The sequence below is a fragment of the Orcinus orca genome, chromosome 13, assembly GCF_937001465.1.
Source record: "Orcinus orca chromosome 13, mOrcOrc1.1, whole genome shotgun sequence".
Lineage (NCBI taxonomy): Eukaryota > Metazoa > Chordata > Mammalia > Artiodactyla > Delphinidae > Orcinus > Orcinus orca.
This window is the reverse complement of record NC_064571.1, coordinates 29,259,828-29,276,571: the sequence shown is the minus strand read 5'-3', so window position 1 is coordinate 29,276,571 and position 16,744 is coordinate 29,259,828. Positions and strand designations below refer to the sequence as shown.

The window sequence follows — 16,744 nt, the reverse complement described above, 5'->3', positions numbered from 1 at the left end:
TCTTTGGACCATACTTTGGGAACCACTGATCTAGAGCATAGTAATAAACTTAGAAGAAATGGAAAAAATTGTGAGCAGATAGGAAAAAGCCTCATATATGTTTGTTGGAGAAAAAAATGCATCCTTACTCATAATGATTATTTAAGGTTGATTATCTAATAACTTGGGTATCAGATTTCTTCTAGTACCTTCAATTTCCCCTAAATTGCATTTATTATCCATTAAATACAAGGTATGGAGGAAGGAGATTTACTGTTGCCAAGTGAAAAGGGTTAAGAGAAACCCTGACCAGAAAAAGCATGGTACTCTGTCATCATTAAATGGAAGGGGGATTGTTATGGGTTGAATTGTGTGCCCCAAAATGATGTGTTGAAGTCCCAATCTGCAGTACCTCAGAATGTGACTTTATTTGGAAATATAGTGATGGAAGATAGAACTATTTAAATTAAGAAGAGATCATACTGGATTTAGGGTGGGCCCTTAATCCAATATGACTGGTGTCCTTGTAAGAGAGAGACACACAGGAAGAGGTCTGCTCTATGAAGACAGAGGCAGAGATGGAGTTATGCTGCCATAAGCCAAGAAATGCCCGGGGCTTCGAGAAAGAGGAAGAGGTAAGAAGGATCCTCCCCTAGAGGCTTTGGATGGAGCATGGCCCTGCCAACACCTTGATTTCAGACTTGTAGCCTCCAGAACTGTGAGAGAATAAATTTCTGTTGTTTTAAGCCCTCCACTTTGTGTACGTTCATTATGGCAGCTTTAGGAAACGAATACAGAGGTATATTCCTAAGTAGTTTAATATTCTCTGAGGGCATGTTTATGGTAGAGCACAGTCCAAAAATGGATATCTTGCCTTTTTTTGGTCCTTGTTTTATAAAATATAAACCGTGGATAGATCCTGTAGCTCTTCATTTCTGCCTTTATGCCTGTGTTCCTCAGAAGAACTGGAGGATTATACCACTTCCTAATTCTCTCCCCTCTTTTCTCCTTCTGGTTATTCTGCTCATTCATCCTTGTCGCTGTCATCCAAATTAACTTTTTTTTATTCATTGAAAACTATAGCCCTTGCTACACTGTCGTCTTTTAGTTTCTTTCACTTCAGCTTACATTACCCATCCAAGGTCTGAAACTCTTGGATCTTTGATCTAATGTGCAGAGATTTTTTTCCTTCACTCCTCCCAACCTTCTCCTATCCCTGCTTACCCCATGGTCACAGTCTAGACCTTATCAGCTCCAGCAACTTGAGTACAAATGTCTCATCCTTTCTTCCCTCCAGCTACTGCCCCATTTAATGTTTCTGCTCCCTGTTAAGTGAAATTTTCAAGAGTTTTTGGTCTCTATTTTCTGATACCTTATCCTCATGTTTTAAAAAGTCAGGTTTATTGAGGTATAATTTAAATACAGCAAAATTAACTCTTTCAGGTGTGCAGTTTGATGAGCTTTGACAAATACATACAGTTATATAACTACTACACATTTGACTGCCATCACTCCCAAAAAGTTTCCTTGTACCCCTTTGTAGTCAGTCATCTCCCCCATGCTTAGTCCCTGGCAACCGCTAATCTCATTTCTGTCTATAGTTTTGCCTTTCAGAATTGTAGTGTGTAGATTTTTAAAAAAATAATTAATTTATTTTTGGCTGCATTGGGTCTTTGTTGCTGCACGCGGGCTTTCTCTAGTTGTGGCAAGTGGGGGCTACTCTTCTATGCAGTGCGCAGGCTTCTCTTTGCAGTGGCTTCTCTTGTTGCGGAGCCTGGGCTCTAGGCGTGCGGGCTTCAGTAGTTGTGGCACGCGGGCTCAGTAGTTGTGGCTCACGGGCTCCAGAGCACAGGCTTGGTAGTTGTGGCGCATGGGCTTTGTTGCTCTGTGACATGTGGAATCTTCCCAGACCAGGGCTCAAACCCGTGCCCACTGCAGTGGCAGGCGGATTCTTAACCACTGCACCACCAGGGAAGTCCCATGTGTAGATTTTTGAATCTGACTTCTTTCACTTGGCACATGCTTTTGAGGTTCATCCATGTTGTTGCATAAATCAGTAGCTCTTTAAAATTTATTTCTGAGTAGTATTCCACTTATGTACAGGTTTTCAGGTAGACAGCTGGTTTCATTTCTCTTGGGTAAATACCTAGGAATGGGATTGCTGGCTGATATGGTAACTGTACGTTTAACATTATACGAAAGTGCCAAACTGTTTTCCGAAGTGCCTGTACCATTTGCATTCCCCACGATGTATAGGAGTTCTAGTTGCTTTGCATCCTTGCCAGCTCTTGGTATTGTCAGGTTTTTTTGTTTTTGTTTTAAAATTTTTAGTCATTCTAGGTATGTTGTGGTGTCTCATTGTGTGTTTTTTTAAAAATTTTATTTATTTGTTTATGGCTGTGTATGGCTCTTTGTTTCTGTGCAAGGGCTTTCTCTAGTTGTGGCAAGTGGGGGCCACTCCTCACCGCGGTGCGCAGGCCTCTCACTATTGCGGCCTCTCCCGTTGCGGAGCACAGGCTCCAGACGCACAGGCTCAGTAATTGTGGCTCACGGGGCTAGCCGCTTCGCGGCATACGGGATCCTCCCAGACCAGGGCTCGAACCCGTGTCCCCTGCATCGGCAGGCAGACTCTCAACCACTGTGCCACCAGGGAAGCCCTCATTGTGGTTTTAATATGCATTTTCCTAATGATAATGTGCATCTTTTTGTGTGCTTATTTGCCATCCATGTTTCTTCTTAATGAAGGGGTTGGTTTAAATCTCTTCCCCATTTTTTATGGGTGATTTGTTCCATTTGTTGAGTTTTGAGAGTTCTTTATATATTCTAGATGTAAGTCCTTTATATGTTTTGCAAATATTTTCTCCCAGTCTGTGGTTTTCCTTTCAATTGTTCTATTTGTTTTTTGAAGAGTAGAAGTTTTAATTTTGATGAAGTTGAAGTTGGTTTATTGATTTTTTTTTTTTATGGTTTTTACTTCTTATGTCTAACCTGGTAAATTTTGACCTAATCCTAGATCACAAAAATTTTCTCCTATATTTTTTTGTAGAACAGGGTTTCTCAGCCTTGGTGCTTTTGATATTTGGGCTAGATAATTCTTTATTTTACAGGACTGTCCTGTGTATTGTAAGATGTTTAGCAGCATCCTTGGCCTCTTCCCGCTAGATATCAGTAATACTGCCCCATGTTTGTAAATGTCAAAATGTCTCCAAACATTGCCAAATGTATCATGGTTGAGGGGAGAGGAGGGTGTCAAAATCTTGCCCAGTTGAGAATGAGTTTTTGAAGTTTTATAGTTTTAAGTTTCACATTTATATCTAAATCTGTTTTGAGTTGGTTTTTGATTATGGTGTGAAGTAGGGGTCCAGCTTCATTTTCTTACATACGCATATCTAATTGTTATTCCAACACCATTTGCTGAAAATACTCCCTTTTCCCTTGGCATCTTTGTGTGGGTCTATTTCTGGACTCTGTATTCCATTGATTTATATCTCTATCATCATGCTAATACTGTGCTCTTAATTACTGTACTGTCTTGAAATCAGATAGTGTGAGTTCTCCCACTTTGTTTTTCTTTTTAAAAATGGTTTTGTTTATGCTAGATTCTTTGAATTTCCATATAAATTTTAGAATCAGTTTGTCAATTTCTATTTAAAAAGTCTGCTGGAATTTTGATTAAAATTGCCTTGAGTCTGTAAATCAATTTGAAGGGAATTGACATCTTAACAATATTGAGTTCTCTAATCCATAGACACAACAGTTCTTATAGTTTTATTTAGATTTAATTAGATTGCTAATTTCTTCATCAGTGTTTTGTTGCCTTCAGTGTACCAAACTTAACACATGTTTGTATTAGACTTACTGAAATGTTAAAAAAATTTCAATTCCTACTGTTCATCACAATTATATAGGAATATAATTGACTTTCAATATTGACCTTGTATCCTATGACCTTGCTAATCTCATTTACTAGTTCTAGTATAGTTCTTTTGTAGATTCTTTAGGACTTTTTAATGTATAGACAATCATATCCATTGTATTTTTTTTTCCTTTTTCCTTTTTGATATATATGCCTTATCTACTGGCTGGGATCTACTTATTCTTCTACTTGATCTTCTTGTGTTCTGTCCTCACTTCTGTGAAAGCAAGTGTCACCAACAAATTTGTGTAGCTGAATACAGTAAGCACTTTTCTGTCCTCATCTTAGATGCAATAAATAGCATTTCATGTTCTTAACCAATGCTTAACTTCTTAAAATTATTTCCTTTCTCGGCTTTTCCTGGTTTTCTTTCTACTCCTCTGGCTATTCTTTCTCATCCCCTGTTAAACCTTAAAATCAGAGGTTGCAAGCTGTGGGCCTGCATATGGCTCAAATGTGGTTTGCAGAAAAAAAATTGGGGGGGCACAGTGTTTTAAAAATTTTTAAACAGAATACTTTAAAGTGTGCATGCAGTGCATAGTTGGCCACAGGTCCCATTACTCTCTAATATCAGGCAGGTTTACTCATTTCTTTTACCTCCCTGTACCTCATTTCTTTTACCTCCCTATAAAAACGCATTTGAGTTTTTAACTTCTGTTTGAAATGTTGGAATGTTTTGGTTCTTGTCTAGATCTAGGGCTTTAAATATGCCTGTGTACTTAATAATCCCAAGTTTGTATCTCCAACCTTTACTTCTCCCTCAAAATTTGTTTGTATTTATTCTGTTGTTTATTTGTCATCCCTCTTCACATCTGTCAAAAAATATTTAGAGATTTGAGGCCCTTTTTATATTGGTTAAAAAGGTATAACACTCAGAATCATAGCAGCAAAATAAGCAGAAAGAAAAGAATGGTCAACAAATTTTTTTTAATTTTATTTTATGAGGGGAAATTATAAGAGCATGTTTACATGGAGAGAGGAATGATTCAGTAGAAAGGGAAAATGCATGAAGGAAAATGGGAGAATCACATATAGGAAAGAAATCATTGAAAAAAAATGGAATGAGATGGGAAGGTCTTTGATAGGTAGTAAGACTTTTTTTAAATCACAAGATGAAAAGCTGGGTTAGGTAATGGGGTTGTAGATCTTGTGCTAGGAAGATAAGGAAGGTCCACCTCCTGTTCTTCACTTACTAAAGTAGGAAATGAGGTCATCAGTTGAAAAATGAGGAAGGAGGGTTCAGTAGTTCTGAGGAGAGAAAGTATAAAGTAATCATTTTAGCCAATCAACTTACCCGGAAAATAGAGTAGAATTTCCAGGCAAGGCTGAGTGCCCTTGAGGTTTAATGTCATCAGTCTAAGGAAAACCAGTGTAGGTGTGTGCTTTCTTCAGCAGTGTGCTACTGCTTGGATTAAGACAAGCAGAAGGTTCAACCAGAACTGAGCTTTTGCCAGGCAAATAGGATAGTCGGGGAAAAGGGTAAGAAAGAAGAGATGTTTGCAAGGTAGTGATTATAAGGATGATTATGAACTCTCAGAGTGGTAAAGAGGGAAATACAAGTAAGAAAGGAATTATGAAAAGTGTAAATGTGACAGGTTAGTTGTCTTCAGAAGGTTACAAAATTATTGCAGTTGAGGAGCTAGAGTTAAGTAAGTGATCTGTGGAGGTCAAAGGATGGGCAGGAGAACACATGGATATGTCTTTCATCAGTAGTGAGGAATAAACTATGGGATGAGGCTCAAACCCCGGTCAAAGGGGCTAAGAGATGAGTTGGGGACCCGAGATTTTGCTATAATGAGAGTCACAAGATGACTGGAATTCCCTTGCTTTAAAACCTGTTCATTTGGCCCACTATCCCCTATTGAATAGAGTGCTCTCAAAAGAAAAAAATTAAAATAATCATTCTCGTATTCCTTTTATTTTCAAGTATTAAAAATGTAAAAAGCATGTTTCCAGTAGTAATGTTCGATGTTAAGGATTTGACTGATTTATCTGACATAGATGGGATTGGTATATTTTGGAATGTGAAAGGTCTATAATCCCATAAGCCATAGATGAGTAGTGTTAATATTTTAGAATATTCACTCCAATATTTTTCTCTATATCTATTTATATAACTGATATTAGGTAGTGGATAGTTGTGTATCTTTTTTTTTTTTTTTTTTAACTTACTGTAAGAGCATTTGGTTGGTGACTTTTAAATACTGGAAATAATCCTTTAAAGAAAAAAGTCTTGTTGAAATTGTGAAATCTTTCTAAATTGTAGTACAACATATTTTTATGGGTGGGTCATTTGGGAATGAAAACAATATATATTCTCTTAAAAAAATTTGAGTTGATTAAGGAAGGAGAGTAATAGACTACAAAATAATGAAAATCAGTACATTATATATCTAAGCATGTTGATTGCCGTCAATATAATGTCTCATCTTTTTATTTAAACAAATAAATGTAAATCAAGTGAATTCATTATTTAACAAAAAATTTTACGTAAATAATGAAAAACTGCAAGTAGAAGAAACATGGCAAAGAGAAAAACAAATAATTAAGTTAGAAAATAGAATTGTTAAATTCAAGACAAAATATATACATTCCTAGCAAATCCAGTCAAGAAAAAGAAAAACACCTTAATAAAATAGACTTAATACAAACCTATCAAAGCTTATAGAGTTGGATTAGAACTAGGAAGAAATCAAGAATGTTATAATAGTACCAGCTATCAAAAAGGTTTCTGGATCTAATGGATTCACTGATGAAATCTTTTATATTTTTAAGGAAAATCAAATTTCCTTGTATTAAAAAAATATAGAACAAGGTTAGAAAACAAAAGCAGCATTCTAAAATACTGATTAATCTTATGAGTGAAAATGTAAAAGACTGTGCTAGCAAATATGATTAAGGTCTAATCTACTACTACCAGGTAAGAAATGTGAAGTTGTTGCAATATGAAGAAATTTATTGCTGTATTTTAACAGATGTAATTGGGGAAAAAAAGATGCTATAATGCAGTTTGATCAAATTTAGTGCTCATTCCTAATAAAATTAATTTAAAATGAAAATAAAAGAATAATAGCATGATAGGACGAATATTCTTTTTTTTTTTTTTGTGGTACGCGGGCCCCTTTCACTGTTGTGGCCTCTCCCGTTGCACACGCTCCATTTGCGCAGGCTCAGCGGCCATGGCTCACGGGCCCAGCCGCTCCGCGTCATGTGGCATCCTCCCAGACGGGGACACGAACCCGTGTTCCCTGTATCGGCAGGCAGACTCTCAACCACTGCGCCACCAGGGAAGCCCAGGACGAATATTCTTAATTATTAACTAATACCAAATTTAAAAAGAAAATGTGTTTAAAAACTGCTTACCGTTAGTATTTAATTCAACTTTATTTCAACATTGCTACCTAGTGTGGTCTGTGGATTGGTGCCAGGCCATGAATTGCTTGTTACTGTCAAGAGATAAGTACAAGAATTAAGAAGTGTTTAGAAACTTTTATAGCAATTTGATGTTTTTTAGAACTAGAAATCAGATACTTAGACTTGTGTTTTGTATTTTGGGCTTATATATCTTTTCAATTTCATTTTCCTAGTTATTTTTACTAGTTTTTAAAATCAGTTTATTATTTTTTTTTACTTGTTACCTGTTAATTTTTATTAGTATTTTAATAAAATGTCAGTCTGTAATGAATAGGAAGTAGGAAAAACTGATCCTTCCTATAGATACTTTGAGAAACATTTTTCTGAATCATGCCACTAATATAAGAGTAAATATTTGAAAGACACAAGTGAACCACTCACTACGCGTGAACCATATGATGTTTTGCACTGAGAAGTCCGCTAGAAACTAGTATAGCAAGTAAGAATTCAGTAAAGTGGTCACATGTAGAGAATATCGTAGCTTTAGGTTTGGAATCTTTTTTTCAGTTTTATTATTATCACATTGTAAGATTTCATCATGAAGAACCAAATTTATTGTTTTAATGATGAGAAGTAACTATTAAAGAATAGCAGAAATGCCAGTGATTCAACATGTTGACAGATGGGTAATAATGGGAAAAGATCAAAAATGTTATCAATATTGTGAAAAACACAGAACAACTTTACTTTTTACAAATTTTGATGAGAATGTTGTGAAATAGGAAGCTGTATCCTACGTGAAGGGACGTTTTAATCTAAATGTTAATATGTATGGTAACTCAGTTAATGATGTAGCATATTTTCCTTCAAAATTATTGTTTTAGAGAACAGAATCTTGGCATTATCTTCCTCAAGAAATGGACTCTTCCCACACCTTGGATACAACCCAGACCAGGTTTAATGTGAGAGAGAAAGGGACTGAAGTGACAGACTTCCCCTCTCTGGAGGAAGGTATATTGACCCAATCAGAAAATCAAGTAAAGGAGTCGAACAGAGATCTCTTATGTTCTCCATTGCTAGGTAATGCCTCTTTATTTTTAACTAGTAGTAATACCTCACATTTGTAAAATACTTATGGGGGAGTGCAAATCTTGCGTCTAAATCCTTTCTTGAGCTGAGGAGCTCTGTAGAACTGTACTCAAAGGTAGTAGCTTATTTCTCGTTTTCCACACTGGCCAGCTGGCCTAGTTATATTTAAATGTGCAGTTGCTCCTCATTTTATCTCCCCTTGTTGCTCTCAGAAGGGAAAAAGGTGGTAACTTCCTCTAGTGGGTATGCCTCCTTAGTCCTGAATTTGTAAACATATATGTAAACCATATATTTATCCTTTGACTACTTCTCTCAGCAGTGGAGGCTCCATGATGTATAAAAAACAAACAAAAAACAAATGTTCATGCTTAAGCTCATTAGATTCTTAAAATTAGTTAAGACATATATTATTATCCTAAGTTTTCAGACCCAGACATTGAGATAAAGAGGTTAAATGACTTGTCTGAGGTAGAGCTTCCTGCTTTCCTCTGTTTAATGTGGAACTGATTTATTAGCTCTTTACAAAAGATGAACTTTAAGTACTTTTCAAATCATCAAGGTAGGAGGTAGAATTGTATTGTGACTACTTTGGATTGTTGCACGTATATAAGAATGCTTAGCCAATATGGTAATTTCAGTTTTTTCTTTCCTAAATCATAATTCAGACAAATATTCTTTGGTTTTTCCTTCCGTTTTCTTCAGATTTTTATTTTCAAAAATTGAAGAAAATGCCACAACCACATATTTTACAATTAACTTTTGTCAAGGGAGTGGGATTCAACCATGGAGTTGTCGTATCAGAGTTTTGTAGAGGAGCAAGAATTAGGAATTAATTCAACAAGTTCCTTTCAAATACAAGCAAATATTATCCAAGTAAAAATACTAGTGCCAGTATATTCAGTGATGTAGATCTTTTAGTTTTATATTTTAAGAAAGATGTTAACATTAGAGTTCCCTTGTGGGAGGAGATTACTATGATAGTAGATGAAAGGGAAGACTTTGCTATGATCAGGTATTTGAAGGGCTGTCATGCTAAAGAGGAAGCAATGTATTTTTCATTTATTCATTTATTTAACAAATATCTAAGTGCCTATTGTGTGTTGGATGCTAGGGATATATAGATGAAAGCTACTTCTTCTTTTGGGAAGACAATACAGTAAAAGGAAAATAATAGTACCATGGGATGAGTTGGATAGTGGTTTAGAGCAGGAGTCTGCAAACTACTAGCCATAGTCTAAGGCCTGATTTTGTGAGCTAGAAAAGGTTTTAGCATTTTTAAAGGATTGTAAAAAGAAAAGAAGTATATAGGATAGAGATACCATGTGTGATCAACAAAGCGTAAAATATTTACTAGCTGACCTTTTATAGAAAATGTTTGCTAATTCCTATTCTAGAGGTTAAAATGAGACTACGTAGCTTATAGGGAGGCTGTTTTCAACTTGATACAAGAAAGAACTTTCTAATAGAGCCATTTAATACTGGAAAGGCTGTATAACAAAAAAAAGTGAGCATTATGTCATAGCAAAATGTCAAGCGAAGTTCTCTAATAGGATAGTTTCAGCATTGGGTTGGAGATTGTGCTACATGGCTTCTAATGTATTTTCTAATGTAAAGTTTTATAACTCCATCTTCTCATTTACTATAGATAAAGTAGAACATTTTAATTATTAGATCCCAGGATCTGATGGCCAGAGGAAATTTCATCATTGCTTTTTTGTTATGCTTGAATCCAGTCATTGTAGGGTGTACCTCACCAATGGCAAATGTCATGATGATGACTGGTGCCAGAACAGTTAGGTATCTCAAAAAAGAGTGATCCAGGCCATCAGTAATTGCCAAAATGTGAGGAAATGTGGGGTCTTTGTTAAAAAATCTTCATGATTCTTAGAGGGGTAAAGATTTCTGTTATGAAGGTTTAAGACTGAGTCTGTAGCCAAAGAGGAACCATACCGATTAGTCCTTGGTGGTAAAGGTTATCGTTATCTTTCAGTTTCTTATTTTTAATTAATCTATTCAGTAAATAAATAATTGTATTTTGAGTGCCTACTAAATGTAGCTGGTACTTTGCTAGGCACTGAGGGTACAGCTGTGAATAATGCAGACATGGAGTTGATAATCTAGGTGGGAAGCAGACAGACCAAAGATTAAAACAAGGGTGTGACAGTTATGATAGGGAAGGTATGCAGTATTATTAGAGGCATTCTGAAATCAAGAAAGTATACTGTAGCAACAGTATTGCCTTTATATTGAAAGAACAATTCAGTTTTAGCAAAACATCACCAATCTATTTAAATTAATATGAAATAGAATGCTGTTGGTTTTATAGTTTTGTTTCTATTAATATTTTTTTGTTTTATAGTTGTAGAAATACTATAAGGAATAAGGAGTTTATACCTAGTTTTGCATATTTAAGGACATTATAATAAACCTTATTTAAGGTGGCATTCAGGAATTCAGAAGAACTTTTTTCCTTTATATTAGCAATTCTCAAACTTCTTGTTCACAGAATTTCCTCGACACACTTTAAAGTTACTGAGAACTTTTGTTGATGTGGATTATTGATATTTTCCCATATTAGAAATTATTAAAACTGAGAAATTTAAAAAATATTTATCAACTCATTAAAAAGTAACAACTCCATTGCATGTTAACATAAATTATCTAGTTTTTTAGAAAAATAACTATTTTCCAAACCAAAAATGTTTAGAAGACTAGCGTTGTTTTACTTAAAAAAGAAAAAACTGTAATGTCTGACTTAATAGAAGACAGGTGGCTTCTGCATTCAGGATGTTGCTTTATCATAGGTAATGTAGCTTCTGGAAAATTCCAGTGTATCCTTATGAGAGAGTGAGAGTGAATAAGGCACATGATATGTTAATATTACTTCGAATATAATTTTGACCCCAGGCATCTTCTGAGAGTGTCTTAGGGATGCCTGGGAGTCTGTGGACCACACTTTGATGTAAGATAGGAAGAAACACTCATAATGGTTAGGAGCACTTGCTAAAAAGTAGAGTGTTTAGATTCAGATTGCACTCTGGTACTTAATCTATTTGAATGTGGACAAATTACTTAGTATTCTTTAAGATTTATGATCATGTTTTCTCATCTATAAGATGGGTATAAAAATACCTATACTTCAAGGTTGTTATGAGGATTAAATAAAATATTGTATGTTAAGTGCCTGGATCTTGTCAGGCTATTAATAAATGGTATTTGCTGCTGCTGCTGTTATATTATCATACCAATGCTTGTAGAAACTTCCAGATGGCAGCATATTTAGGTTCTTTAAAATACTATATAAGCTAAACAATTAATTTTCAGCATTCCCAACATCTTTATATTTGAAACTTTGCAGTCATACAAGACAATTTCGCTTCTCCTGATTTGCCTTTGCTGACATGTTTGACAAAAGATCAAGAGTTTGGGCCTGATTCCTTGTTTCACCAAAGTGAACTAGATTTTGCTCCTCTGAGGTAGGATGATTTATTTTTCTGTTTGCATGTAACCTTTCTACTCTTTCTTTTCTTCTAAGTTGTTACTAATATTAATGACTTCAGGTGAGACTTTGGGTTGGGAGCTAGATATTCTCAGTACACACTCTGAAGATAACAAGGCCCTAAATTAAGGCATGATACATGTTAATTTGGCATAGTAATATGTGTAAAAATGAGCCAGGGGACTTCAGTTTCTTTAAAAATAATTTCTAATGTATTCTAGTATATTAGGCATATTTTAATTTAGAAGGCACACTAATTTTCTTCCTTCTAAATCTTCACTTTTGCTGCTCATCAGCCCACACCCATTCTGTAAAAAGCATTCATTTCATGGTCACTAGCTTGTTTGGCACTGTCATTTTTGTCAGCCAATATTGAATGAATCTAGCTATCTCTCCTTCATAGGAGGTGCGAATATGAACTAACACGATTTTTCTAATAAACACATCGAAATTAACAGTTACTCCAAATTAATGCCCTTTAGTCATAATGAGAGACAAGTCTGGAATTCTCCAAAGCATATTTGGAATTATCCAAGAATATGTTTTCTTCTTTTAGAAATAAAAAAGAAGCCTTAAATTAAAAAGTATAAATGTTTACAGAGTAAAAACCTCTGCCCTGTGCTATGTATTACTTTAAAATTACTTTTGTGAAAAGTGTTCTATACACAATAGTCAACCAATGATTAGGTTACTGTTTTGTTTGGGGAGTAGCTCACTTAATTGGTTTTCAAGAGCATAATAAATGAGTAGTAGAAGAATTAATGCAGGTTAAATGAATATTAAATTATGGTAGGTGATAAACTACACATTTTAAATAGTAAAGTTTGATATTTTCATTTAAAGAATCACTTTTTGGGGCAATATTGTTTTGAGGGAAGCCTGAGAAAATATCAGGGTCATAGGATGGTAGTTTACCTTCTGTTTTAAAAGAATTTGCTTTGTTCAATCATTAGCCACCCTAAAGGAATTTGAAATTAGGACTTTGTTTTTCAATATACTTTCAAATAACCTCGATTTCAGTGACATATCAGTTTTGTATTTTTTCATGTTAGTATTTTAAAAAATAAATGTTTTTAATGTGTTATTTATTTATTTTTAACTGTATATTTTCAGGGGAATTCCTGGTAAGTCTGAAGACACTGAATGGTTTTCTCGACCGTCGGAAGTTAGTGAAGCTTTATTCCAGGCAGCCTCAGAAGTAGCTTCAAACTTAGTTAACAGTTGCTTTAGAGTATCTCAGCACCCACTTATAGGTAGTACAGCTATTGACTCTCAGCGCTCTTTATTAACTCTTGAACAAGGGACTAAAGAAGAGATTGTTTCACCTGATACACTTGAGGATCTGAAAACCCCCAAAGACTCTGATAGTTATGATGCTCTTTATTCATATATGTCATGGAAGACACAAGAAGTTATACAGGAGCCAGAAACCAATTTAGCTGATAAAGATCAAGTTTCTTTTTCAACTGCATCTGATACAAGTGATGAATACATAACTCCTAAAGGAAGTGACAGTTTTGATGCTTCTTGTTCATATGTGCAATATGGGAAACAGGAAGCTTTACAACAGTTAGAAAAATATTTAACCAGTAAGGACCGTAATTCTTATTCAGATTCATCTGACACAATTGATAAAAATAAAATTCATAAGGAAAGTGACAATTTTAGTGCCCCTTTTTCAGATATGCCATGGAGCAAACAGGGAGCTTCACACCATCCAGAAATATGTCTAATCAGTAAGGACTGTGTTTCTTTTCCACATGAAGTTGCTCCTCGCTTTTATAGTAAAACGCCACATTGTTTTTTGCATTGTTTGTTGGAAAGAGGAGGAAGAGAGGTTCCCTTAACAGCTGATAGTCATTATTTTGAGAGTGTTTATTTAAGGGCTCCTGCTGAGAATGAGATGAAACAAAAGATGGATTCTTTGGAGGGTTATAAAGGAATTGAAGAAGATCTGGGGAAAGAATTATCTCAATGTTTTGAACTAAAGGAGAATAGAAATACTTTAGTATTATCAGAGGTGCATCCCAGATCTTCAGAAATACAATATATTGAGAATGTTGTAGTTACTGATAATTCTGTAGAAGTGTCAGAAGCACATATACTCTCCACGGGGCATGATACCTCTAAGATGGAGGTTTTTGGTGGTCCTCTTCAGACTATTAAATCCAACTCAGATGAGACATCAGAACAGCTGTGTTTTCAAGAAGAAGGAAACCAAAAGCCACCTTCTGCTTTTGGTGGGAAAAATGTTGATGCTACTGAAAATGTAGCCTTTCAGGCAGTTATTGCCTCTATTGAACGTTCTGAGAAAGAGAGTACAGTAAATGAAATCCAAACTGACATCAATAAATCTTTAACAAATGACAGCCAAGAAAATGAACCAAAAAATCCAGATCTTTCCCTATTAAATTATGCTGAAAACTTTTTCTTTGATAAACTTAATCACCCACACTATCAATCTACTCCTGGGGTGTTTGAATCAGCAGCTTCAAAACCATTGTTGTATAAAAAAGATGATGGTGATAGCTCCCTGTACTGGCATCCTAATATAAAATCACTCCCCAGTGCTCCTCAGGAAATATTCATTAAGCCACTTTCTCTTAGTCCAGAGCTTAAGTCGTCATCTTCTTTAAGTGAAAAATCTCTCAGACAGGCTGTTGGTCTTGGCAAGACACAGTCAGCTTTATTTCAGTATGATACAGACAATGAACCATTTCTTCCCATTGGGAAGATAAAGTCTGTTTCTGCTCTTGACGTTGCAGAGAAGTTAGGATCTTCAAACATTATTTATCCAATGAAAGTATGGACTTCAGATTCTTTGGTTTTACAAGATATAAAGCAGCACACCTTTGAAGAAGTTGCAGATTCCTCAAACTGTATTTTGGGTAAGAATGGAAACTCTAGTAACGTCATTGAAGGTCCATCTGCAGCTGTAGGAAGCAGCTTTTCAGCAAACTTGGTGGCATGTAATGCAAAGTCACAAGGTGCTTTGCCAGTGATCAGTGATGCATCATTAATTGCAGTTGGCCAAGAGACATTGCTGAAAGCTGATATAGACCAAGGTGAAATTCCTTGGCCTGTGGGAGCCAAGTCCAGTTTTACTGTCTATACAGTTATGCAAAATGACTCCTATTTTGTAGAGGGCCTGCAGGGGAAGGCTGAATCTGACATCTGTACTCTGGATGATGATACTGAATGCTGTAGCCTAGATGAAAATGATGTTGTATGCAGGAAAAGAGTTGTTGAACTACAAAGAGAGGTGAGACAATAAAATGATTGTTGGGGAGAGACATGGTCTTTTCCAGTATTGTTTCAGAAAATGGTATTGTTATTTGTTTTTACTTTTACTCTTTACTGTTTCCCAGATATGTGACCAAGGTGACTTGACTGGTGAGTGCATTAAGCTAGCAGGTTTAGAAAATTTGCTTGATGATCTAGAGATTTGTGACAGCTCCCTGCACTGGCAGTCTACTGTACAGCTACCATCTAAGGAAGAGAGCAGTTTTGAAGAGCCTGTAAGTTTTTCTGTTTGACATTTCTTATGCGGTAGGGAAAGAAATATTTTAGTTGAAAAATGGGGATGAAAGTATAGGGCCATTTATATCCTCTAATACCAAATTGTGATGTGTAATCTGGTTTTCATCTGATATCCAGGAATATGCTGCATTAATTTGTTAGAGGTTGGCGTAAAAGAAATATTTGTGCTTCGTAGACCATGAGATTTAGTGACTTCTGTGGTGTTTTGGAAAAGGCCATCCTTTGGAGCTTGCAGGCCTTTCATCTTGAGGCATCTTAACTCTTCCAAATTGTGCCAGCAGGAACCTTTGGGATGGTGTTAAGATTAGACTCATTCATGGAGATATTCAGTTGTGCTTTTTTCCCCCTCTGGCCTTCAATGTACAGGCCTTGGTATATAGGCCCTGACATATTCAAGTATTTGTTTAGAAACCCCTGAAAGATTTTAACTTCAGAGGTGTCTTGAAGTCACAATTTTCTTTTATGTACAAGGCTTCATTTACCTGGATCCTTGGATCTTTTGGCTTTAATGTTTCTCTGGTCCCATTGCTCATCCGGTTTTGTCTGATACTGTCAGCTCCAATCTGGGTCCCACTTCCTGATAATATATCCTTACATTCTGTTAGTCATTAAAGACAGTTAGGTCATATATGTGGTATACTTAATGTTACTTTCCTTTTCCAGTTTTCCCATGTATAAGATTAGTATGTCATTGGAAAGCTGCTAGTTTGAGTTGCAATTATATTTTAAAATATTTATTTATTTATTTATTTCACTACACCGGGTCTTAGTTGCGGCATGTGGGATCTAGTTCCCTGACCAGGGATCGAACCCTGGGCCCCTGTATTGAGAGTGCAGAGTTTCAACCGCTGGACCACCAGGGAAGTCCCTGCAATTATATTTTGACCTTTAGGTTCAGGTAGTTGAAAAGAGAAACTGAACAAAGATATTGTGATGAATTTTTCCTTTTATTTACAATTTATTTAAAAATTTTAATATAGAGAACTGTTAGGTTAGTTTTATTTTCTTCAACATTCTAGACATTGTTTAATTCTAATTTTCAATTTAATAACAATGGGGATGAAAATGATAGCTAACACACTGTGCTCAAATAATATGCTAAGAGATTTACTTACATGCCTCATTCATTTAGGCCTTTGGTCAATCCTGTCAGGGAGGATTGTTGGGGATTATTATCATCCCCATTTTACAATTGATATTTAGAGGGTTAAGGAACTTGCAAGTAGGGGAACTAGTATTTGAAACTAACCTTGTCAATATACTTAACCACTATACCATAAACTGTTCTTCAGTGAAACCAAAGCCAAGATTTTGCATCATTTTGGCAAGAGTGAAGGTCAGAGTTAGTTTTAATAAGAATGAGAAAC

The 16,744-nt window shown here is 35.5% G+C and overlaps 1 protein-coding gene across 10 annotated transcripts in view; it reads left to right on the top strand.

The window, feature by feature from the left end:
* ALMS1 (ALMS1 centrosome and basal body associated protein) overlaps positions 1 to 16,744 on the top strand; it is a 229,005-nt gene that overhangs the window by 26,313 nt on the left and 185,948 nt on the right. For 9 of the 10 annotated variants that reach the window (XR_004475344.2, XR_004475343.2, XR_004475345.2 and 6 more), the window contains 4 exons: positions 8,134 to 8,329; positions 11,697 to 11,814; positions 12,951 to 15,099; positions 15,206 to 15,355. The exons of the other annotated variant lie outside the window; for it this stretch is intronic. Coding sequence is in view for 6 of the 9 variants with exons in the window: in XM_033400506.2 (XP_033256397.2) it covers positions 8,134 to 8,329; positions 11,697 to 11,814; positions 12,951 to 15,099; positions 15,206 to 15,355 (2,613 nt within the window). In the remaining 3 variants the exon portion in view is untranslated. The remainder of the gene's footprint in view (positions 1 to 8,133; positions 8,330 to 11,696; positions 11,815 to 12,950; positions 15,100 to 15,205; positions 15,356 to 16,744) is intronic. 10 annotated transcript variants of the gene reach the window in all.